At 36.1% G+C, this 27,338-nt stretch overlaps 1 protein-coding gene across 4 annotated transcripts in view; it reads right to left on the bottom strand.

The window, feature by feature from the left end:
- Positions 1–27,338, bottom strand: part of PTPRG (protein tyrosine phosphatase receptor type G) — a 783,870-nt gene that overhangs the window by 20,641 nt on the left and 735,891 nt on the right. For all 4 annotated transcript variants that reach the window (XM_058166065.1, XM_058166066.1, XM_058166067.1 and 1 more), the window contains 7 exons: positions 17,730–17,821; positions 6,809–6,905; positions 5,669–5,751; positions 5,315–5,449; positions 4,036–4,170; positions 2,919–3,082; positions 939–1,074 (listed from right to left, as the gene is read on the bottom strand). In XM_058166065.1, coding sequence (XP_058022048.1) covers positions 939–1,074; positions 2,919–3,082; positions 4,036–4,170; positions 5,315–5,449; positions 5,669–5,751; positions 6,809–6,905; positions 17,730–17,821 — 842 coding nt within the window. The remainder of the gene's footprint in view (positions 1–938; positions 1,075–2,918; positions 3,083–4,035; positions 4,171–5,314; positions 5,450–5,668; positions 5,752–6,808; positions 6,906–17,729; positions 17,822–27,338) is intronic.

The raw sequence follows: 27,338 nt of genomic DNA, 5'->3' as shown, positions 1-27,338 counted from the left end.
AGTCAATCTTGACAATATTTAAAGTTTTGAAATTTGGGGTCTTTATGTTGTCCCCCTCCTGACTTCATCCCAAATAATTTCCTAAGCACTTAGTTTATTCTGACTTTTACATACAGGTGGTCTTCAAATGATGACCAAAGTTGGAATTCAAAATTCTGTTCCTAGACAGTGCAGTTGTTAAAGGAGTTGTGCCTGAATTTATGACCATGATTGGTGTGGTTGTTGAATGAATCACTGCAGTTAAAGGAACCTCATGATTGTTAAGGCTTCACCCATTGACTTTGCTTGTTGAAAGCCATCTGGAAAGGTTTCAAATGGTGATCACATGACCCTGGGATGCTGCAACCATTGTAAATATATGGTGGTTGTCAAGCACCTAAATTTTGATTTTTATGACTGCAGGGAAGTTTTAAAGGTTTTAAGTGTGAGAACCAGTCATAAGTCACTTTTTTCAGTGCAGTTGTAAGTTTAAACGATCGCAAAAGGAATGGTTGTAAGTCAAGGACTGCCTGTAAATGAAATATAATCTGTCTGAATATACTCATTCGTAAGTATGGATGAGTATAATTATGTGGTCACTAAGAAATGACTATATACATATATACATACATACATATCAGTGGTGGGTTTCAAATTTTTTTACTAGCGGTTCTGTGGGTGTGGCTTGGTGGGCGTGGCTTGGTGGGCGTGGTGTGGCTTGGTGGGCATGATGGAAGGATACTGCAAAATCCCCATTCCCTTCCCACTCCTGGGGAAAGTTACTTCAAAATCACCATTCCTCCTCACCCCACTAACCTGCTCTGGGAAGGAATCAAACTCCTCCCTCTTTGAGATTGTGTTATTTTAGTAATAAGTGGAATAATCAAACTTCATATAACAAAATGTAGTTGATAGCGACTGACTGCAGTAATGACAAGGAATATGTTTCTGATTCTTACCTCCGTCTGGACGAGGTAGTTGCGCTGTGTCCTGATGTGTTTCAGGAAACCCAAGACATTAACTGTGCTTTTGTCTTTTATTTGTTGCAGCATACTGTCTATTACAATGTAGGTACCAGTCCTGCCAACACCAGCACTAAACCCCAATCAAAAAGAAAAGAAATAAAGCAAACAGAAAACATAATTAAATATTAAGAAAGAATCCCTCGACGCTATTACTAATTTTTATAACAACCATGCTGTAAGCAATGTTCAACCTGAATGTCTCAAATGGACTAGGATATGGCTTGGGGACGCAGGGAATAGTCCCAAAATTGGCATCCTGGAATATACTTTGGTGATGAAACCAGTTCTCTGGGAATTTTTGACAAAATGGCTTAAGGTATCCTAACTTTATATCCTTTAGAGATCTCATTGCCAGCACTCCAAATGATACATGTAAATGGTTCTAGTATAAATTGTATTACTTCAACCAATAAACCTCTCTGTGGTTGATTAAATGTTTGCTTTGCCAGAAGGACTTCAAGATTTTTCTTTGAAGATAAAAATGTTTTGTGTTTTCTTTCTCTTTCTCTTATGTTCAACTGTCAAGTGCCTCTCTTTTCCTTTATCTTTCTTCTCTAAGATCTTTATTTGCATGCTAACAAAATGCTCTTTCATCACAGCCTTCACCTCACATTTAGGGATCTTCCTGTGTCACATATTAATGCATATTAATGCGATTTTCAGGGAGGAACTAGCCCTGCAGAGGGAATATGTGGAAGCTATTTCCCTACTAGTAAAAAAACTCAGGATGATTCAAATTTGCTTTCCAGTTGTTTGATGATTACTGAGTTTCAATTTTAGATCAGGTTTTGGAATGCTTCCTATTATTTAATTTCAAAGCCGACTAGATGGGAAAGCTTAGTTTGCGAATCAGTTAGAAACCAATTATAGTTGTACAGCAACTTCAGAATGAATGACAGTCGGAACCGTATTCTGTAATTTCCCCTTTTTGATATATCAAACATTTTCACTGTATATCATCCTTTGCAATTCAGACAAATAAACTTTACCCAAAAAAAAGCATGCAGAAAAAATTATGAGTTCGAATACTGATGATAAACCTTTTCAGATTGTTTCTGTTTTCAGCGTTATAAGAAAAAAAAAAATACTCTTAAGAATGTTAATATCTACATATCCAGGAAACCCAAGCTCTTTTTGGTAATCAGGACACATTCAAAAGTCTCATAAATGCAAGTATACCTATTTCCCTGATAATGTGTTTTTTGTTTAGCTTTGTGCCTGCTTACGATACAGTGCACTGCTTCCAGAATAATTTAGGTTAATAAAAAAATAAAAACCCAGAACCAGATGACATCATAAGTATGAGAATGACTTCGAATGAAACCTTGGTTGAATCCTACATTCCATGAATGAGCTTGGAAAAATAATATAGTGTCTCAGACTCAAGTCTTCTCTGTAATATGTGGTTTCTGTTACTGTGGTAAATGTAGCTATTTATTTTGGTATTGAATGTCATCACCATCATCATCGTGTTGCTAAATGCATTTAGACTCATGGTGATTTGTAAAAATGTCAGCAGTTAAAAGAACAGGGGTTGGACATATAGACGTAAATAAAAACCAAACCACAGTTGCAACGGTATATTAATCTACACTAGATTAATGTGTCAAACTGGCGGCCTGCGGGCCGGATGCGTCACGTGCAGGCCATGTCCACCTCAGCTCCGCATAGGCAAAAAAGTCACAATACATCATTTGACGTCACTTGAGGTAGTGAGTTTGACATTCGTGATCTACACCAGGGGTCTCCGACCTTGGCAACTTTAAGCCTGGCGGACTTCAATTCCCAGAATTCCCCAGCCAGCTTTGAGAATTCTGAGAGTTGAAGTCCGCCAGGCTTAAAGTTGCCAAGGTCGGAGACCCCTGGTCTATCCTATGTTCTCAACAAGTATGGATTGACAATGTCCAAACATACCTGCAATGTACAATTACTGGACCCATCTCAGCAGTTCTGGCTGCAGAGGATCTTCTCACGAATGTCAGCACGGGAAGTGCATATTCAGGTACTCCCATGTCAGGCCACTGTGTGTAATGGTACTGAATGACTGTCCTTTCATTTTGACGTCCTTTGGGATTCCCCTTTTGATCCAGAAGTCATGAAACATACAAGTAGAAAATATTAATATTAATATTAACATCAAGGTTTCGTGTTCACATTTTTTCCTTTCTGTTCAGCTCTCTCTGGTCACATTAGAGCAGAATAAACTCAATAGTGCTATAATTTAAAGATTTTATGTGAAAAAGGCCTGTAACCTATTATAATACTATTGTCTAATAATTGAGATACGCTTTGCTTTACAAGGCAACCTGCTATGTAATTTCACATTATTGGACAGTTTATAAGAGGTAGTTTCAAGTAAGTTCTTACAGCCTGACATGAACTGAAAACTGTATCCTCCGAAATGCAAATGAGTAAGATAAAACTGACCTATGTCTTTCAGGTTCATAGCTATATTTCACTTGAATTTAAGAGTATTAAAAATTGGCCCTCCCAAAGTTTCTGGGCTGCAATCTCTGTAGTCCTTGGCTATAATGATTGGACTGATAGGAAATGTATGTAAACTATTTGGCAATTTTTATACATTTTAAAAATCTAACAAAACTCCGACATAATCTTGTTTTGTTTAATTTGCTTATTGTTGATGTTGAGCCCCCTCAGAAAACCATTACAGTAATTTATGATGCCTAATATAAATTCCTTGTTCAACAGTGTCAAATTTCAAAAAAAAGACGTTGATGAACTATTTTCTTTTTCATGTAATTTCAATTACTGTATTCATTTCACTGAGCCATTAAACATTCTTGACTTCCCAAGCCTTGTCAAATTGTAAAGACATAAAATTGAATTTTCTGCTATGCACATTGCGTTGTTCTTGGTTTTCTGGCCCTTTCTGCTTCATTGTACACTGTAGAGAGAGTCTTGCGATCGCAACAATCTTCGAATAGTGTATGTATGAATGAGTCACACTCAGTAGCAACATCCCAAATGGACATTTATTTTTAAACCAACGTAGTGTAATGGTATTGCTCACTTTTTTCATTTTTGCATTCCTGACTGTGAAGCGGCGGACAGTGTAGCAAGCATGTACTTTTGTGCTCTTCAGTGTGACAATGATATGGCCGTATTCCTCACTGTTTTCAGTTGGCCAGTATTGGTCGCATTTTCTCTGAGGAAAAAAGAATAACATAAAACGTTAAAAGTCTGTGATGCCAGAGGACACTGAATTAAGGAGGATTCAATCAGAGATCTGGCTGAATAAAAGAGCTATATTTCTCTTTTTTAGTTGTTCTGGAAAAACTGCTTATTATATTTTTTTAACCCTTTGTTAAGGATTGTACTTTTATGGAAAGGTTATTACATGTAACAATTGTTAGGACATTATTTGTGAAACATTGTTTATAATATAGATTATTTGATATACTTTTACACAAATTCATCAGTCCTGGTATAATTTAATTTTTGTTAATGTGTTATATTTGTATATATTTTGTCATTTGTCTGGCTTTTATTTGTGCTAGTCTTAGTTGCACATTGTTTTCCAGTGCTACTATTAAGTGTTTTGATTATAATTTTTATGGAATGATAACGTATATATAAAAATGAAGACAATGTCTGGAATTGAACTGGAATGTACCAGCTTCAAACTAAGTTCTCTAGGTCTTATTTTTCATGAACTACAAAAATTTTGGAAGTGTTTTTTTTAATTTCTTTTTCTAGCAGCAACCCAGTTCAGTCAATGTTAGCCAGTTAACCTTCTTTTTTGTCCCATTGTTCTTTTAAGATAGAGGTCCCCAACCCCTGGGCTGCGGCCCACTACTGGACCGCAGTCAGTTTGGAACTGGTCATGCAAGTGGTGGGTGAGTGCGTGTGTGTGCGCAGTTCCATTTGCACGACAGGCAGACACTCATACTTGTGTGCACAGCTCCATATGTGTGAGTGGCGGATGTGTGTGCTCACATGTGTAGCTCCATGGAGTTGCATGCGTGAGCACACCCGCCTGACCCTTGCATGGAACCCTCTCCTCTCCCCTCCCCTGCTGGTTCACCTAGGAACTCCAAGCAAATGGTGTTGGTTATATTAATTAAACATTGTATCGTACAGTAAATAAATTACATTTATGTCGTGTCTGTTAAAGGTTACCCATGAGCAGAAATGAGATCTGCTTCATATAGTGATTTATTATACTGTTTATGTTACAATGAAACCAATGCAACTCCTTCACAAAACTGAAAAAGAGATCACACATCTCACAGAATTTTCACAGAACTGAGGAAAATGTTATGGTAATAAATGCAGGCGATTCCGCTTACTCTTCCTTTTTCCACAAGATTTGTAATCATGATGATAATTCCAGTGTTTTGCTCCCAAATCATTCTCCAAAAATCTTCAAATGTTGACTTTAAAGGGCCCTGAGTGGCAATGTAGGCTTTCGCTTTGTTGTAACCCTTCAAAGGAAATCACAATAGTATGTAAGATAAAAGTATCTGCAATAGCAATCATATTAATAATGTATACCTCTCTGGAGCAGAGCTCTTTTCTACTGAACGTTTGAGGAGTTTGGAGTTGAAATTGAAAAATGAAAAGTTCTGCATGCATTAAGAGTTTCTGCTTCTTCTGAGGGACAAGATTTCTCAAGAGAGCTGAGAAGTAACAAAACAACTTACATCAACATAATTGGCATTAATGTAGTCGCTGTGCTTTGAATCTTTTCCTGGTAAAGGTCTTAGTTTCACTCGACTATGATCATCTGCAGAAAAGAACAAGGAAAATACACATTTAAGAAAGTAAGCCTGACACATTTTTCTTTTTTCGTAGGTGACTGACTAAGGAAAGAACTGAAAAGCCAATTCTCCCTCGTGTCAGCAAATGTTACAGAGGAGTTGGATTGATCTAAAAATAGGTTGTTTGGCAAATAGGAAGCATTTTCTCAGTTGGTGATCAAAGTTCTGACTGTTTTCTTCGAACACTTGATAATATCAAAGTTATTAATCAATTTGAGGTGCAATGGAATGCCAAAGACGATCAGGTAAATAATTTAGTGAGATCCAATTAAGCTTCTGTTATCAGAAGTCACAGAAAGGGAAAGTTGGAAATTTTCAGAGACAACTACTTTTATAAGACTGCATGAGAATTTTGGCAATGCTATCGTTCAAAATTGATATTTATTTCAAATCATGGCAGGAAAAACGAATATGTCCCTGGAGATTGGTTTAATGTAGTTAAAAAAATGAGTGTAATTCTACTTACCAGTATTGAATCCTATCCTTTTAATTAATCTCCATTCTATTAAAGACTTTCTGCAAATTAGTATATCACATTGGAAAAATTAGTCTAGAACACCGAGCTGCAAATTTCTTAGGCAGAGTCACTCTTCTAAACAAAATCTGTATGTTTTTAATGTCAAAAGATTGTCATTATGTATCTCACAAAGCAGGCCTGAAAGAAGCATATTATCCATTTGTTGAAATTTTATTATTTTATTTTATTGTAACTATACTGATAGAAAGCCAGTTTGGTGCAATGATTAAAACACCAACCTAAAAACTGGGAGATTGAAGTTGTAGTCTTATGCATGAAGCCAGCTGGTTGACATTGGGCCGGTCACTCTCTTTCAGCCTTAGGAAGAATGTCCAGCAATTTCTAAAAATCTTACCAAGAAAACTGCAAGAACTATTTCTGATCATCATAAAGACTCAACAATGACTTGATTGTACAAAAAATAAGTATACTGATAAATTGCGGCATCATTATAAGATACACAGTTATTGTTATTTATGACTTGTCTGAAGGCCATTATTACTCACATGCTAAAATGTTGATGTATCTGTTTTTGTGCTTGTTGTCGGGGTGATTGGAATGTTCAGCGGTGATGTTCATGTCGGATGTACAACGCTGCACTTCCTGTTAAGAAAACAAATTGAAAGGGCAGATAAGCGCCAAACATTTTGCAAACAGCTCATTCAGAACATATTGAAATGCTGGGAGATAATTGATTTTTCCCCATGAGTATCCTTTCAACAAAATACAATGTAAACATATCCCAGCAAGTTCTATGAAAAATATTTTCTACTTCCAAGTATCTGATGATTACAGTGATTAAAATTCAGTCTACTGCGAAATCCCGGGCATAGTTGTAACTATTTCCCTCATAACAACACCCAGAAAGAGGTTCATTGTTACTATAGGCCATTTTTGTGGCTAATCAGTTGTACAGGGCCAAAACAAAACAGTACTAAACACTATTTAATAAAAAGATGGATTGAACCAGATTTGTATCTCAGAAAAATACATTTTTTTAGATAAAATATAATGGCTATTCCACAGGGTTAATAAAAGATCAAATATCTGCATAGAAAATACATATATATAGTAATACACATCATGCTATTCCCTTTTGTGTTAAGGTTATAAAAAGGAAAATAATAGTAGCAATGAAAAATTAAAATAGAAAACAAAGGAAAAGTAGATCTACTTTATACCAATATGACACACTATACCAATCCATATTGTTTAATCTTTACAATCCATTCTTGTTTTCACTATAACCATGTACTGTTTCATATACCACTTTTGGTTCTTTTAACTATACCTTTCATTTCTGAGAATCTTCTACTATACTTTGTCTTTCCTCATTCTCTCAACTCTGATAATTAAATTCTCATTTATTCTCTATGGCCAAATTACCACGAACATCTTTTGTATTAGTGTCTTTTGTTTTTATTAAATACACATTTATTCTGTACCCAATCATTTGGACTTTTGCATTTGTCTTTTAACCCACAGTTCTTTTGTCCCTGTTTATATAACCCAATCTCTTATAACACACAGTTTTTACATAACCAATTTCCATATTACAAATATATATTCCACACAGCTGTTTTTGTTTCTTTTGATTGATATTCATTACTTGCAACGGAACACATATTACCCACTAACTTTCTACTAGATGTGCATATCTTGAACTTTCTGCAGCCATTTTTATGTCTGTAGGAAATACTTTATCAAGATATCGAATTCACCTGCATACTTACTCACCGGATTCTCTAAGTATCAAACCTACTTTTATTTTTACTACATTACAATTGAGATTTATTGTTCTGCATGCAATCTAATATTTGCTCCAAATCATTCAGATTTCATCTACATTGCATATTAAAGCATATGTGTGTGTTTTTACCACTATCATCCATCCATCCATCCATCCATCCATCCATCCATCCATCCATCCATCCATCTATCCATCGACAGATCCCCCTCCCTCTCTCTCAACTTATCTAATAATCTATCATTTATTTTTTCATATTTACAACACATCTCTAATATCTTCTCACAAGTGTTTATACAAGTGTTTATGCACTTGTTCATAGATTCCATTACACTCCTTGTTTAATTCCTTGCCCAGTTTTGATCACTAAGCATTCCATCTACCTTTTCTTTTGTTAAGATCCATACTAACAAACTTGTTGCAGCCTAGTGATTCTCTACAGGCTTAGCAGCCATGGTTAAGAGTCTTCCTTTAGTGGAGGGCAATTTTAGAACTCCTTTCTTAATAATAAACCAGGTCTCTGTCACAACTGAACTATACCTTACCAAGACACAGTGTGGCCAAACTGTTCAGTGTTCATGAAACAACAGACTTGGTGATTTTTAAAGAGGATATTTCCTTTGACAGAACTGTGTTGTCCTGCATTCTGTTATAAGATTTCCTGCATAATGTTACAAAGGCCATGAAGAAAGATAGCTTATTGTTTATTTGTAAATGCACAGATTTCAGTACTCATTGTGCATTCACACAGCTATACAACTTTCTCACAAAGGGCAGTGCTTCATATAGTTGGAAGGAGTCATTTTGGTTTCTGAATCCAATTACTTGCTGAGAATCAGAATCTAAATTAAAGCATTTTAAGCAGATAGCTGACCTTTGTTTGAATACATCCAAAATAGGGGAGCCCATAACCTGACTAATTAGTTCCCCTATTATAATGCTGCCACTGTTAGGAAGTTGCTTTCTATCATTCAATTGTAATTTGCTTTCCTATAATTTAAATCTAATATTCTGTATTCTGCAATCTGCAACCTCTTTCTCTGTGATGCCCTTTGCAGAACATATAGTCTGCACTGGCTTCCTGTGGTCTTTCAGGTGCGCTTCAAGATTTTGGTTACCACCTTTAAAGCGCTCCATGGCTTAGGACCCGGGTACTTACGAGACCGCCTGCTGTTACCCTATGCCTCCCACCGACCCGTATGCTCTCATAGAGAGGGTCTCCTCAGGGTGCCGTCCGCCAAACAGTGTCAGCTGGCGGCCCCCAGGAGTAGGGCCTTCTCTGTGGGAGCATCGACGCTCTGGAATGAACTCCCCCCTGGCCTACGTCAAGTGCCTGATCTTCGGACCTTCCGTCGTGAGCTAAAAACATACTTATTTATTCAAGCGGGACTGGCATAATAGTTTGATTTTAAACTGGGGTTTTATTAATATTTTAAATATTTTAAATTTAAATTTTAATTATCAGCCGTTTTCGTAATTTTGCTATGTTTTAATTTGTTTTTAACTGTACATATCTTCTATTTTATTTCTGGCTGTACACCGCCCTGAGTCCTCCGGGAGAAGGGCGGTATAAAAATTTAATAAATAAATAAATAAATATCTCAGTCATCTTTTCTCAAGCGTCAAATACATAATTTCTTCAATCTCTTGTCACAGCATTTTGCTTTTAGTCCTAGTAATAATTTATCAGCAGAAATTTGAAAATCACTATGGTACAGGGACAAAGATGACAAGAAAGGATTCCATTAGTGACATTGCCTGGATGACATATTCAAACAAGGCTTACATAACATCTTAAAATTTTTGGACAAAGTCAAAGTTGACTTTGGGATCCTTAGCTGTGACGTCACAACAGAAATATGCTTAAGATTGCAAACTATGCAAACTGGGACTTTGAAATGGCCAAAGTCCCACTAATTCCATCCAAAGAGAGAGAAAGGGTCTCTTCATCCATCTGGCTACGTTATGTCCATCATTTTCCATCCTGTATCCAAGTGCTTTATTTTATGTTCAGATGCAATGGTTCCCATTCTTTTGATTGACTATATGGAGTCATACAGTACTCCTGTATGGAGTATACATGTGTGTATTGTGAAGATTTGTGTTGCTATGTTTTAATTTGTTTTTAACTGTACATATCTTCTATTTTATTTCTGGCTGTACACCGCCCTGAGTCCTCCGGGAGAAGGGCGGTATAAAAATTTAATAAATAAATAAATAAATATCTCAGTCATCTTTTCTCAAGCGTCAAATACATAATTTCTTCAATCTCTTGTCACAGCATTTTGCTTTTAGTCCTAGTAATAATTTATCAGCAGAAATTTGAAAATCACTATGGTACAGGGACAAAGATGACAAGAAAGGATTCCATTAGTGACATTGCCTGGATGACATATTCAAACAAGGCTTACATAACATCTTAAAATTTTTGGACAAAGTCAAAGTTGACTTTGGGATCCTTAGCTGTGACGTCACAACAGAAATATGCTTAAGATTGCAAACTATGCAAACTGGGACTTTGAAATGGCCAAAGTCCCACTAATTCCATCCAAAGAGAGAGAAAGGGTCTCTTCATCCATCTGGCTACGTTATGTCCATCATTTTCCATCCTGTATCCAAGTGCTTTATTTTATGTTCAGATGCAATGGTTCCCATTCTTTTGATTGACTATATGGAGTCATACAGTACTCCTGTATGGAGTATACATGTGTGTATTGTGAAGATTTGTGTTGCTATGTTTAATTTTGTTAAATAATACCTCTCATTGCTACCAAGGGAATTTTTTATTTCTGCATATCCTGAAAGAATCTTTTCCCATGAAATGTGTGAATACTGATTCCCTTATCCATTGTAGACTAGGATTGCCCTCAGACACAGGCTAAGTATAATCCTATGATTTAAACTGGGAAATGGGCAACCAATAAACTTAATAATAACATTTTTAACATTATATGAATTTGGATATCTAGGGGAGGAGTGTGGCATGCATATACCTACAGTTAGGAAGAGAAGCATGATAGTTAACAAATAGGGCCGCTCACATGAATACCTACGTGAATGACAGCTATTGGTTTGATAGGTTCTGCTGAGTTATATTCCTGTGTTACATCTGTGGAGTATTATCAGGGCCATCTGGTACCCACTTTCCTCTCCAGGTTACAAAGATGCCTACAGATATCTTAATCTTTATAAGTATCAAAACTTCAAAATAAGGGAAGTCATTAGTACAGCACAGCTGCTGCAAAGAAAAATCAGCTAATTGCCAGAAGGAATTACCAAGAGAAATGTTAATAATATCCACCTTAAAATGGAGTTCAGGATTATATAGAAATGTCACAAAGGACTGCCTTGCAAGTCAGAGTTCACTGCTGGCCCTCAAGTCCAAAGAATTCACCTATCTTCACTCTTTCTAACCCAAACGGAACACGGGAAAGAAATTATAGTTGCAGGATTAAGACTGTTCATCTATCTGTCTGCCCATCAGCAGAATGACACTTATAATATGACCTAGTTTGGTTGTGTGATAAGAAGATAACTAGAGACACACTGGATTTAAAAACTGGCTAGATTGGGCCAGGGGCTGTGGAAGAAAAGATTGAGAAACATTTCTATAGGAGAGAGAGTTGGGCATTAATTTGGAATATTGTCAAGTTCTCTGTTTAAAATTCCCTGGAGCGTATGGAGCATACAAAAGTAGTCAGACACAATACAAAGCAAAAGCAGAAAGACATTTAGACTTGGATGCAACATATTATTTTGTTACACTGAAGAAAATACAGATATCTCAGTGACTACTCTGGTAAAGGAATTAAAAAGAATTTCAGATGCTATGAGCTGGATGATTTCCTTCCCTGCCATTCTTTCTAAACCAACAGAATGTTGGAAAGCAATTCTGAAAGGGGCTTAGAACCTTGAACATCCACCAATATAACTCTCCTAAAACTGAACAGAATTGGATCAAATTTGGTGTGGGAGCCAATCCTGGCAAAATACAGATTGTGGACTAGATCAAATTAGGGCCTTTAATGAAAGATTCCTTAATGCATTTCTATGGACAATAGAGTTTTGCAGTGATTTGGAATATTGCCAGCCCCTCCAATCTAAACTCCCTGCCTTTTGTCATATGACTTCCTTTCCTTTCCTTTCCTTTCCTTTCCTTTCCTTTCCTTTCCTTTCCTTTCCTTTCCTTTCCTTTCCTTTCCTTTCCTTTCCTTTCCTGCATTAGAGTAGGAGAGAAAGGCCAATTATTTCATTCCTCTTCCAGAAGGAATAAAAACCCTCCTATTCTCATTCCAACACAGACAGATAAGAGGAGGCTGGACTAATTCTATTATGTAATTTTCCCCATCAGTTGGAGGCAACAACATATGTGGAAATAGAGAAATGTTTTAATTGGGATTATTAGACTGAGAATATGGGGAATGGAATTTTCATTAGGGCTTGAGAGAAGAGAATACAGATATTACATCCTATATATTTTGTATAGGTCATTTGCAGTGTACATCTTTGGCCACGGACAATGTCATGAATAATTGAATAATAGTAAAATATTTAATTATATATAGAGGCTACATTTATGATGCATTCAAAAACCCCTATTTCTAGAGTGACTAAAACAGACACCCATTTATAACTCCTCTCTTTGTCTTTCCCCTATGATTGTAAAATCCATATAAGTTGGTTCTACTCTTTATTTTGTTAAATGAGAAAAAGAGAAAAGGGAATAGTATTTTATTCTCAACACTTCCATCTTTAATAATCCAATTAAACTCAATAATAGAAAATTCAGAAAATACAAAGCAATTACTTCTACTTAAATGAAAGAACTGCTTCCACAATTCAATTTTTACTCTTCACCATGAATTCCTATGTCACATTTTATATTAAAAAAGGAATAAACTACAAAAGCGGCATGTAATTTGTAATTGTCATTATTATTTATGTAGAACAACGTCAATGCGCATAACATTTTATACAGCAAAATAAATAACTCTGTTCATAATTTTCAAGTTTCTTTTGGTTGATCTACTATAGACATAACAGTAGTTGTTTTATTATAAAACAGCCTATAGAAGCAATTTGATTCAAACCACTGAGGATGTAAAATTCCTTTAAAAAATAACTCAATTCAATTTTGGGAACAACATTAAATATATGTCATGGAACCACTACAATGTTATATAATGCTCAGAAAAATTACCAGTGTCTATTATTTTTCTGCAAGGCCGTTCCAAGGTCAGGAACTTTAATTAACCTTTCTAATGCTTAGAGGTAATGGCTCTCTTAATTCAGCTGAAGTCTCAGCTGGCCCGTATTGGGCTAATAGAGTAGGTGGCCTGGGAATAGATATTGGACACTAGAATGAAGGAAGAACATGATGATGACTGATTTTCACAAGGAATGATGGATTTTACAAAAAAAATACTTAGAAGATCGTAGACTGGAAAAAATCTAAAGGACTTTTCAAATCTAAAAATGTGTACTTTAATTATTCAGCCTTTCAACAAAATATTCTGATTTAAGATTGGACAAAGGTAAAGCACAAAATTTAGGCATGCTCATCTGGATATCTGTTTTCTTATAGTATCCTATAGCTATAATCAGACTGTTTTGTTCAACTGTGTTTAGCTGGGTCTAACTAATGAGAAACCAGGGTCATATTTTTATTCAATTATTAAATTTATGAGCAGTTTTGTGTTAACTCATATTAGGAGGATAACATGGGTTTGGACTTGGAAGAAGTATGCATTGCTGAAATATTCCTTGTGAAAAGAATGGAGGCATGTCACATAATTGTCTGTGACCTTTGGTTTTGATATCCATTCAAATCAGAACCCTATTTATTATATTTCACTATCGAAACTCAGATAGACTCAGTGCAACTAAGAGTGAAATACAGCCAAACACAATGTGATAATTAAAATCTAAACGGACGAATGAAAAACAACAAAAATAAACACTCAGCCGACAATTAAAGTCAATCTTCAAAGGGCAAGTTGAATAAAAGATGTCTTTGCCTAATGGCAGAAAGACAGTGGGGAAAGAGCTAGGCCATTTTAGATGCTTCAGGTTTTTGTTATAATCATACTGGATTTATATCGGTGCTGCAGCACAGAGGCAGTAGTAGTCCCTGATGCGAGACTGCTCATTTATTCTTGTTTAGTTTATTCAAATGAGTAAAAATAAATAAAGGTAATACATTGGGAAATTACTGGTAGAAAATTATAGCTTGACAACAATTGGAAAAATGATCATTTCCAGGACATATGCTTTTATTAAATTTTGAGTTGTGGTTTAGTTTACACACCTGGAAATGTGTGAATTATTCAAACAATTCACATGGGGACTCTGAATTTTTATATTTGGAATGCTGTTCTGCAGTCAATATTCGTGCTTCCACAAAGAAGAAATCCAGCTCATTCTTATTGGCAGTCATGGACCAGAATATAAATAATGCGATATATCTTATCAAACCTATTAGTGTAACAACTGAACTGATAAGATCTCTGTTATATCAGACCAAAGCGCTATTAAGTCAACATTTCTTTTCTGACAGCACTTAAACAGATGTGTGAAAGGAGCAGCAGATTATTTCCCAATACACAATTTTCAAAGATGCTTACCACTATAGAGGAAACACAGACCCATCAGTCTACTTTTGGACGCACTGAAAAATAGCTAATATATCAACAAAATTGACAATCTGAGAGGTATAAATATATAAGGAAGCTATATTTTAAATTTTTAATTTTGGGGGAAGAAAAAGCCATCTTCCTCCGAAACAACAAAGTTCCCTTTTTGATAACAAGAGTTTTAAATAGAAGGGAAGTTGCCAATGTAACTGAATCCGGAGAGAAATAACATCAGAACTGATAGATGAAAGTACTGAAGCTAGAAAGCACTTCCACATCAGTAGGTGGGATTTATATTTATAATAGGATGACATTATTATCATCAAGTCCTGTTATTCTGTCATTCCCCTTGTCAGGAACAATTATTCATTTGAATTTATGTAAACCTCTTTTAATGGAGGTTCAAATTATAACGAAATCTCAGTTTAATGGACTGGTTGAGGAGTGGGCACGACTGTTATTCCCGACTGTCTGTTAAACTGAAAAGTTACTTGCATAATATAATTACAGATTTGCATAATATCATAATGGAAATGCTACAGGATTTTCATCTGCAACATTCACAGTCTGTGACACTGATATTCCACTCAATAGTGAACTAGAGACTCAGTGAAACAAGAAAATACCAAAGAAAGTGAGTAGATGATCAGATTAGTGGCCAATTAATGTATGTTGACAAAAGGATCCTTTTATTGATTCTACTGATTATAAAGTTTAAGAAGAGTCATTGGATGCTCTACTCTTCTGAAATTAATTTCTTAGAAGAGATTTGCAGTTCCTCCCCATCTCGAAGGGACTGTAAAGAAGGCTTAAAATCGTAGGATCCCAAATCATAGGATCCCATTAGATCATCTAATACAATTTTCTATTTAATGCAGTAATCATTTGTGATAGACGGTCACCCAGCCTTTATTCAAATGGTTCCACTGCTGGTTACATTGTTGAATCTCTCTTATAATTAGAAGTCACAACTCATCTTTCCAATATTCCTCAGGGTTTCTTGATGGGGTCATTTATCTAAAATACTTGGATATCTTGTCAATGTCTCATGAAAAAAACATTTTCAGCCACACAGAAAGGACAACAGGAATGGAACATTTTTAAACATATCTGCAGGAAAAATATCACATATAAATTTACTACTTCTTTTCAAGATATGACCATTTTTAGTGTGACCACACTGTTGAAAAATAGTTTAGAATATCGCAATATAGACTACAGAAGTATGGAGTTGGCTCTTGTTTCACAGGGATGTCTTAAAAACATGCAATTTAATTCTTCTACAAATTCCTTTTAAGTTTATCATTACGATAGGCTTTGGGCTTGAAATTTTAATGATAAAATGTACTAACTTTCCCTTTGGTGGAAATTTACAATTCAAAAATCCAGTCAGGCAAACAATCAAAGGCAACATTGGTCAATAAACATACCAAACAGTATTTCAGTATTAGGAAATATCCATTGTTCAAAGCACACAATGACTATCTTGCTTTTCGTTAATGGCAGCGATTTCAGACACAGCTGAAGCAAAGCTTCCAGATGTGTAGCTGATTATTTTGAATAATTAAATGGTGTCACAACCAGCTGTGATGAATTGGACTGGGGTCTCAATTCATAAATAATTGAGGAGACGGCCCTGCATTTGATCAGTCCTATCAACTCCTGCTCTCCCGAGGATAAATGTTTGTCCTGAATACCATCAACATTGTTAAATACCTCAATGTTCCTGTTCAGTCATCCAGCCAAGAGTCAATTTGACTAAATCACTTTTAACACCTTGCATAGCCGCTGTCCTCATGAATACAAAATGCTCATGAGTGGCACAATAAGATTTTCCCCCTTTTATTTGGGGAGGTCAGTGTGTAAATTATGAGACAACGTGGCCAATACCTAAGCAAATAAGCCAAAACCTTCAGGAATATATCCCTGAAAGGACCAGGTTGAAGAAAATGCTTGCTGCCTTATTTTGTACAAGGTTGAACACTAAAATGCTTCTTATCAAACCGACAATTTAACGAAGATGTTTATGTGTAAATGTAGCTGCCTTTTATGATTTAATCATGGCCCTTTTAACACCTGATTATTAAAATATGTTGAGCCCTGAAACCATATTTCTCCCTCTGGTCCCGAGAGAGATGACACAACAGCTGCATGCTATTTTTGGCTGTGAGAACTCAAAAGATCCCTCCTTCTTGACAGCTATTTCAAAGCCCAATTGTGCTGAAAGGAACACAGAGTATTCAGAATGGTTAATACTGGCTTTTGGGAAAACTGTTTTTGCTGATTAGAGCCTGAGTCTGTCACTGTCATTAAGCATGAAGCTGTGTTTATCTAAGCCACATGATTTTATAAACCCAGGAAGCACATGGAGTCAGACAAACACACAGCTGCAGTAAGCACTTGTGTTTCAAAACTGTAAATGTCTTCAACATGCATGGCCTTGGTTTTGATTGCTGATGGTCAATCCCCTATCACAATTATCACATTACTGGTTTCAAATTATTCCAGGTTCTTCTTTTCCTTGAGTGAGTGTGGCCTTTTCAACTTTCTCAACTTCCATTGTAGTTTAATACATGTTATCAGACAGGATTGATTGACTGATCGATCATTCATTCATTCATTCATTCTATTTATATAGGTTTTATGGTCGCTCCAACACCAGTTGTATGATGTCATGCCAGCACAGATGCCACATTGACATTTATTTCTCTGATTCTCACAATCTCTTGAAAATTCTTTCAAAAGGAAGTGCCCTCAGCAAGATGATTCTGCTTTCCTCACAGTGAAAGCGCTTTCTTCTTTGGCTGTCCTTTGAGAGGCAAACCAAGCTCAGAGGGCACTGAGGACTCCTTTAGTGTTTCCACTTCCCAGTCAGAAAGTGTACTGGCATGACAGAGTTACAATCTTAAATCCACTTACCTGGAAGTAAGGTCATTGCAGTCAATGGAATTTATTTCAGAGTAGACATTTTGGACATTCATAGAATCAAATACCAATCATTTAAATACTAAAAAGGAGTTTTCCGTTCTAAAAGCTTCTAACACATACCTCAAAATCTTCTGAAAACCCATGCTGGTTGTTGGCATACAATTCACCGATATGCTTCACAAACTGTTTGACAGGAATAGCTTCCATGTCATCTGCAAAATGAAAAAAATTAGATCCACTGTTTATTTTTCATCCCGACAAGCTTGATGTTTCCTCCCCATATACCCCTTGCCAATAATACCTTTATAAATATGTTTTAATGTGCATTCTCAAGTGAAATTAGCCCAATATATTATTCAGATTGTCTTGCCATTTCCTTTAGCTCAGGAATCAGGAAGCCGCAGCCATTCCAAAATTGCTGGGCTGTAACTTAGAGCTATCAACATCTTTTGTCTAGGGTCATGCTTGCATGGGCTGCTGGGAGTTACAGCTGAACAGCATTTAGAACAGGGGTATCCAACCTTGGTAACTTTAAGGCTTGTGAACTTCAATTCCCAGAATTCTCCAACCAGACATTACTCAATCTGGCTGGGGAATTCTGGGAGTTGAAGTCCATAAATCTTCAAGTTGCCAAGGTTGGGTATCCCTGATCTAGAAGAAACCCATTCCTGTTTTAAATTTTGACAACATTAATACATTTAGTGCCAAAGTTCTCTGTGAGTGAGATGATTTATTTATTTATTTGACAAATAAATAAATGTCATGACTCCATTGTGTCAAGATGGGCTGATTGTAGAGAGAGTCATTCAGGCTCATTTTGTTGCATAAATATTTTGCTTAATTGGATTGTGTTTTCATTGGAATATATTTTGTTATTTGCCTCATCACAGACAATGCTAATAACAACAGGACAGATTGCCTTGTTTTTGATAAATAAAACTGGCGAGGTGTCTGTGCTTCTTTTCTTATGAATCTCTATTGAAGGGAAGAGCAAAACATTTTGGGGATGAATACTATTTAATGATGCTATCACACAAATAATGTATTTTGGGTCATTTGCAAGATAAACATTATGTGTTTATTTATGTAGCGTGATGTGTGAATGTGATCACTGAACAAGGCAAAGATACTTTCTTTTTGGTTTAGGGCAGGGCTGTCAAACTCCTGGCCCGTGGGCCGGATGCGTCACACACTGGCCACTCCCACACCCGGTTTAGCAAAGGGGAAAAAGTCGCGATACATCACGTAACGCCACCATGACAAAGTAAGTTTGACACCCCTCGTTTAGTGGAATGATTTCAAAGCATGATTGGTTACTGCCTTTTCTTGCAACTTTTCATTCCCATTAACTTCACTGTCTCATATAACCTTGACTGTTCCATACTCTTTTTCATTTATATTCTATGCACCCATATTTTTTTCCCCACACACTATAAAATATTTTGCTTCCGTTCTTATTTTTTGCAGTAATCATTCTCTTTTATGCATATTTCTCCTCCATTAACTCTTTCACATCATCATTCCACAAAGCATCTTTTTTCATATCTTCATTAGCAAAACCTCACGGGCTAGTTTTAGGGCATTTGGAAAGATGATTTATTCAATCTCTTCCAAGCATCTCCCATATCTATTTTCCTTACATCTACTTTCCATTCATTAATCTAGATGGATTAATCTATCTATTTATTGCTATACAGGCCTTTTTCTCCTTCTTTCATTCATTTACTTATCTTCTCCCAAATCCATTCTTGACTCTATTAAAAACTGATCTGTTCCATATTTAGACTCTCTCTTAGACTCTCTCTACATTCTTAGATCCATTATTAATTACTTTTCTATCATAAAGAGTGAAATCAAATCAAATTATGGATAATCAATTATGTTTTGGGATTAATCAGTTTACCATTTTTAGACTATGAATTTGAAACACTTCTTTTTTAAGCAAATGCCAAAAATTAACCATTCTCTTTAATTTTTGGTTTTCCAAAAGGCCTAATAATTTCCTTTTCCTTTTTCCTTTTCCACCCACTCATTCATGTCAAATAACAATATCTTTTCTCTTCCAGGTCATTTTTATGCCAATTGTTGCATAGTGTTTCTCAAAATTCAGCCCTGCTTCTTGATCATATACACAGGATCATATTTTCCTTTTCAGATAGAATTTCCTTCCTTCCTTCCTTCCTTCCTTCCTTCCTTCCTTCCTTCCTTCCTTTCATTTCATTTCATTTCATTTCATTTCTGCCTTCACAAATTGACTGAATAATTAACTTTTACAACGTCTCCATCTAATATGCATTTATTATTACAGGAATAATATGGGAAAACATGCCTTCCTAATAATACAAAGGCTTTTATGCAAAAGAGGATTTAATAGGTTTCAATGATCTGTATTTCAGTACAACAAAATAGTAACCAAAGTTAGTCAAGTGCTATGTCATCTCTATGTGAACTAATTTTTGACACAGTGGCTGAAAAATTAACAACTTTTCTAAATTTACATTACAGCTACTTTAGTACATTATGGAATTTATAACATCTGTGCTTTCTCAAAATGGTATTCCCCCCCCCGCGACTATAGAACTGCCATCTTTGTTGAGTGGGTGCACTGCAATGTTTCATGAGTATGGGCGTGAGCAAAATCACAAAATCAACTCTGTCATTTTGAAACATAGAAGTAGATGTTTAGCTATGTTTTGAGTAGGCCCGCTGCGTTTAATGAGACATGTTAGTCATGCTTGAAATGATGTGTTATGAATTTCAATGGACGATTCTATCAGTATTTTGCCTTTCTCATTGAACAGTTGCCTGCGTAATTCTTTTCTTTGCCTTTTAGCCTGAATTTATCTAACAAATCCTTTTTTAATTCTTTTTAGCCAAGAACCTCTGCAGGTGGAATCAAAAGGGTCACAAAACTGTGAAATAAATGCCCCTTTTAAAATAATTATTAATCATACCGGTCCATTTACCCACCTTCCCTGAGGACACCCCTGTTCACAAACAAATAGAATGCTGGAAATACATTATGGAACAGGGTCAGAACTTCGTATGTGTCTGCCTGCCAGTCTGATAATTCATTGAAAACTGATCAGAATGCAACCAACTTGGATACGGGAAGAGTTAAAAATAAAAGAAAATTCAGCTGGAAAATGGGCTGAAGACCGCAGACAAAAGTGATCCTGAATAAAATCCCAATTTGACATGCAGTTGGACAATTGCTTTCAATGCTGGTGATTGCTCTATTTGAAGTCCCTTCCCTTTTTTATCTAGTCACATGAAACACCCCCCCCCCGGGATATGCAACCTACTGTGAGGTCTTAGTGCATGAGTGTCCATGTATACATGTACCCAAGATCTGCTAGTAAAGAGGCTGAAAAGAATAGCAACAGCAATAACAGTTAGACTTATATACAGCTTCATACTGCTTTACAGACCCCTCTAAGCAGTTTACAGAGTCTGCATATTGCCCCCAACAATCTGGGTCTTCGTTTTACCGACCTTGGAAGGATGGAGGGTTGAGTCAACCTTGAGCCGGTAGGGATCAAACCTCTGGCAGTCAGCAGGATTAGCCTGCAATGCTGCATTCTAACCACTGCATCATCACACAGTGGTGCTTACTCTCCTTGCTTTACTTGTGTTATTAGCATCATTGGTAAACCCTGATTACTTCTGAGTTTTTATGTCTTTGAAGTTTGGGATTATCCATCTATGCTTTTTCTTTGTGACTTTACCCATTTCCTATATGCGTCAACTTGGATTTCAGAACTTTCAGAACTGTCATTATGGCTAAAAATGTCTTTCTGTTGTTGTCCTCCGTATTTTATCCTCAGTGGAACTGTTTTCAACTTCTTTTTTAAAACTCCATCTTTAGTATCACCCATACACTCATACATCTTGAGCTATTTTTCCTGCTATTTTCTTTTACCAATATATCCTATGCATCATTGCTCTGAGTTTATAAAATTAGATGTTTTGAAGTATCTAACATAGAAGAGAATATAGAAGTTAAATTATAAATAAATAAATAAATAAAATTTGTAGAACAGGGCGGAACTGGGGAATCCTTAGTGCTCTTTGAGCTTGATTGATTTTTTGCAGACATTTCATTACCAAATTAGATAGCATCTTCAGTGCTAGAAGGCAGTGGGGTTTGTTCCCTTTTTTGTATACTAGCGACTTGCCTTATCAGTGTTGGTGGGACTGTTCTTGGTAGTTTCTTGATTAGGTTATTGCTTACTGTTTGACTGCTTATCTGAGTTTGTAACAGACAAATCAGCCATCAACAAGCACATAAAGATAAACAACATCTACCATTCATAAAAGATAATCACAAGCCAAAAGGGAAACAAAAAGACCAAGACATCTGGTCAACACCCAGATGAGCAGAGATTAAGACCAAGATTAACACAACACCAACAATTTAGAAGTAAAAAAATATCCCAATCAAGAAACTGAAGTTAAATGATGTTTGAGTTGATTTGTTCACTTTAGATTTATCAGTAAGCCACATATTGTGGAAAAATAGGCAATCAAGGCTACCTAAAGTTTGAGAACTCCACATTCCAGTAGGCAGACCTGTTAGAAAAAATCATATCTGACAGATTTTTGTTGTTGTTGTTTATGCATGTTATAGAGCTTCTCAAATAAAATCTTAAGCAAATTTAAAGGGAATTGTTGCATGGAGGTAATTTATCTAACTGCTGCTTTAAAACTTTCTATTTTGTCAGGAAAAACGTGGTTCAGAAATCATAACCGTTTTAGTCTTCTGAAGAAATGGATGACATCCTATCACATCTATTAGTTAGCTTGTATTTTATTTGGGCAAGTTGTTTCTTCCCAGGGATTCATTAGTATTGCAATCAAATCCTACCATAAAAATCCAAATGCTGAAACAAATAATGTTCATAAATATATGATTCATTTTGGTATTTTCCTCAATACTGTGCTAATAAATCCTTCAGTTGTGTCATTATTAATATAATGTAACTCTATTGTAAAATTAGCTTTGTTTGTCTTACTAAATATTAGCCCACATCATCCAAGCATAGCAACTGTGGTTCTGCCATTTAATAATCAGTTTGACCGATTTGGGGAACAAATAATGGCCCTTCTCCCTTGTCCTGATGTTGAGCCTACTCCAGGGGACTCAAATGTTGTGCTGCCTGTATCTCATCAACTTCTTGTAGGAGGAAGGCCTGGGATTTGAGGCTAGTAGGCTGTGCAGCTTGGAGTAAAACCTTTTTATTAGATCACTATAATGGACTGAAAGCTCTTTGGCTAAGTGTGGGATGCAATAAGAACTGAACAGAGTCTTCTGTGCTTGGGGTGGGTGGATGAAAATAAAGAGAGGGGATTGACTGTTTAATGAGGCCTGTGTGTCCGCGCTTTGGCAAAGCCTTGCCATACATTTGCAAACAAAGGGAGAGGGAGAGGAAAGAATAGACGTTAAAACTATTTTATATATTTATTTTGATTGTGCCTTTATTTTTTTTTTTTATAAATAACTCAATGTGTCAAACATATCTAATATTTCCTCCTCCTCCTATTTTCCCACCCTGTGAGGTGATGGAGAGTGAATGACTGGCCCACAGTCACTCAGTCACCCAGTTGGCTCTCATGCTTAAGGCTCACAGTCTTCTAGAACTCACAGTCTTCTGATAATCAGCTCAAAGTCACCCAGTCAGTTTTCATGCCTAAGGTGGAACTAGAATTCATAATTTCTTGGTTTCTACCCTGATACATAGAATATAGAACATAGAATCATAGGGCTGTGTTCTATGTGTCAGGCTAGAACAAGTCTATGTTCTATACATCAGGCTAGAACGGGGCTAGAATGGGTCTTAAACCATTAGACCAAACAAATTGGTGAAAAATTGTAGATTGGAAACTACTACATTTTAAGCAACTAGTAAGACTAGACTACCCATCCACTAATAGTTTTGGTGTTGCAGCCAATATTTATAGATGTTACGTGATAGCAATAGCACTAGCACTTAGACTTATATACCGCTTTACAGTGCTTAAAGTCCTCTCTAAGGCAGGAGTGGGTTTCAAAACCTGTCGCTACCTATTTGCTTGTGGGCGTGTGACGCTTCTGTGCATGTGCAGAAGCGTCCGGGCACGTGGGTGGAGACTCCCGCTGCCGCTGCACAGAATCGCGAAAGAGCTGTCAATCCTTTCCGTATCTGGGCCGGGTGAGGTTTCCCATGTTGAGTCAAATTAAGCCGCAGGCTCTACTCCTGGTGATGCCCTTCTGTCAATTCCTTTATGTTTCAGCTTTGCAGCTATACTCCCCCCGGAACTCAAAGACTTTGGTTTCCCAGAAGCTGCCCGGCGGGTCATGGGAATAATGCCACCGGATTGCTAGTTGACCGTTTATGGTCGGAACTACGGTATTTGATTGTCTTCGAACCTCCGACTTTCATTCTTGATTAAAGAAAACATTCTTGCACACAGGCTTACCTTTAAATTACAAGGAAAGCATATAATCAGTCTGTAAAGAAGAAATGGAATTCTTTCCTGAGCTAACAGTATAACTTATGCTATGTGTTTAATTAAAACATTATTTTTTAAATATTTTCCTCTCATGATGAGGAAGAGCGCTTAGAATATAGTTCAGGTCAATCAGGCTAGGTATCTGAACAATCACCATTTGCTCTACTAGCAAATACAAGGAGATCATGGTTGACTGACACAAAATTTCTTGTAAATGTTTCCTCTCAAAAAAACCCAACAACCCCATTTCTGTTCCTTAAAGTTCAAGCCAACTTTATGTGGCCCAATTAATGTGATCCCCATTATATCTAAGTGCCATTAGATATAGGGCCGCGGTGTGGCTCAGGCTGTAAGAAGCCTGTTATTAAAACACAGCTGCCTGCAATTACTGCAGGTTCTAGTCCCACCAGGTCCAAGGTTGACTCAGCCTTCCATCCTTTATAAGGTAGGTAAAATGAGGACCCAGATTGTTGGGGGGGGCAATAAGTTGACTTTGTAAATATACAAATAGAATGAGACTATTGCCTTACACACTGTAAGCCGCCCTGAGTCTTCGGAGAAGGGCGGGATATAAAAATAAATAAATAAATAAATAAATAAATAAATAAATAAATAAATAAATAATTAATTAATTAATTAATTAATTAATCTCCTGGTCTATGGCCCTTGCTCAGGGATGTTGGAAGTTGTTTGAAATAATTAGCAAGACCTAAGTTTGGCAAAATTTAAGAAATTTCTTGCTGTTCAATTTGGGGGAAGGGGGAGGAACAAGGGAGAAAAACTATTATCATTAGGAAATATTTTCAACGTTTAATGTGGATTTTAAAAATGAAATTGCTTTGTCTTTTTTGAGAGGAGGAGCAGCAATACTGGCTTTCTTTTCTTTTTTTCTTTTTTACTTCTATGATTACCTTAGTAAAATGGTAATGGGGAGCTGTCTAAAATACAGCAATCTAACAAATCAAAAAAAAAATTAAAAGGGGTTTACACTGAGGATGGTAGTAATTAATAAACATTCAGCAAGGCTGCCATCCGGGCACAGCTTCTTTCCCCTAAGGGCATGAGACATTGTTTTTTTGATTCACACATGTGTTTAATAGCTTAGGGGAAAGTGAATATATGATCCTGTCAGTGCTTGGTGTTTCTCTAGGTTGCGTAGTCGAAATGATTATGAATTATAATGAGGACTCAGATTTTCAGCATAAATTCACATAGATGAAAGCATACTTATAAGTTATTTAATTTTATGTTCTGAGATGAAGTAAATTTCCTCAGATGAAAGTAGGGCAGTTAAAGTATTAGACAATTCTGCCTTTGTGGATTTACATTTAATGTAATGTATTCTGGACATGTTAAAAATCCTCACAGGATTGATTTTATTTTTATTTTTTTTTAAAAAAAGAGAAGTGCAGGATATTTCACAGTTTTAGATACACTATCAAATTGCTTCCAGTGTGTCTGTATAACTAAATCAAATTAGGTTCACTCAGCTCAATGAAACAGCAGTACAGTTCCACAGAGAGATATTTAACTATCAATTTAAAACTACTGCAGGGTTATCACTAGCAAATAAGATTACTATAAGGAGCTGGCATTTGTTAAAATGTCATATGTACTTTACTTCCAGAATCAATATAGCATGAAAGATTTTCTCATGTTCTCATGTTTTCCAAAGAGGGGGAAAAAGAATCAGAAGTGATAGTGTTTTATTAACAGTAGGAGACCATCAAAAGGAAGAATTTTTAGAATGGTTTTTTTGGGGGGGGGGAGTCCCTACCATAATAGGTGTAAGGATTGATGGGCAGGCATTGGGAAGCTGCATCAGCAAATTGCTTAGGAGGATGGATCTGGAAGATTTTTCTGGCTTGAGCAAGAAGCCCAGAAAAAGCATGAACTAGGCCCTTCCAACAGAACTTCCCCTTCTGTATTATCCAAATATTTGTAGATACTGTACTTCATTCTGGATATTCTACTTGAATGATCTCTTTACAAATTGCTATTTCATTAAAACTGAAAATATTCAGGGGAGATAACAGATCTGTAGATAGTAGTAGAGGCAACAATCTCCTCTATAGTTTCTATGCAAGATGGAAGTGAATCAGAAAAAAAAGGCACCTTTCTATTCATTTTGGTTGATCTCCTCTTTCCAATTGATCACATGATGCCCTCAATGGGATGAAATATACTACATATGGTCTGACCAATACAGAAGAGAGAACAATGACTTAAAGTTTCTGATTTCAGTATCTGCTCTAAACATGACTATATCTGGATCTATTCTTTCATGTACAAGATCATTTCACTTAATTTCACTTATATTATACATTCTTAATCACTTTGTGTATGTGAGAGAAAGATTACGAACTTTTAGGACACAGAAGTAGAGCTGAAGCCCAACAGGAATATTATTTATTAATGAATTGCCTACCACTTATTTCCAAAATGTTGTTTAATCAATTATTTAAATCACTATCCTCCATTTCTCCCCTTAAAGGGAGAAATTGGTCAGTAGGCCCCCAAAAGTACAAAAAAAAAATGCACAAAGAAAAACTACAACACACTCACGCATATGCACACCCTAGCCTAGCCCTAGATAATTATGGGCGAATCCAAAATCAGGTGCTTCCTTTTGGTAAGTGACAAGCCGGCTCTATTCCAGCTGTCTCTAACTTATCCTCTAGTCGTACTGCATTATCTTTCCCATCTACGTCAATGGCCTTGCTTGTTGGAGATGATTAAAGATCTAGTCCTATGTATTTAAGAAAGAAGAATACTGCAGGAAGATGTTGTACAATGGCTTGGCTTTCTGCATTGAACAGCAGGAGGAAAAATTGTATGTTTTGACATTTCTCAGTTGGTTTACTTTTTATATAACATACAGTATCATATGTTATATATTATGAAATATATAACATATAAAATAAAGAGCTGAATCAGACATTTATTCCCTAGTATTCTGCTTTTCTATATTTTGGTAGATGTTTAAAGATTTTACACATTAGTGTAAAGATGTTAGTCTTTTGTCACAACTGAAAACTTCCTTTGACCTAAACCATTTGCATATGGAAGCTCATCTTGTTCATCTTTTATAAGGTAACTTATGTACTTCAGAAGAATATGGGAAACAGAAACAACTTATAGTAAATATACAGTTCATTGCATAGGGATTGCCAAATTGGAGATGATTATTTAAGCAATTTCTGACATTCTAGGTGTGAAGTTTATGTAATATATGGC

This window comes from Ahaetulla prasina, chromosome 2 (genome assembly GCF_028640845.1).
Source record: "Ahaetulla prasina isolate Xishuangbanna chromosome 2, ASM2864084v1, whole genome shotgun sequence".
Taxonomy (NCBI): domain Eukaryota; kingdom Metazoa; phylum Chordata; class Lepidosauria; order Squamata; family Colubridae; genus Ahaetulla; species Ahaetulla prasina.
This window is presented reverse-complemented; position numbering and strand designations above follow the sequence as displayed.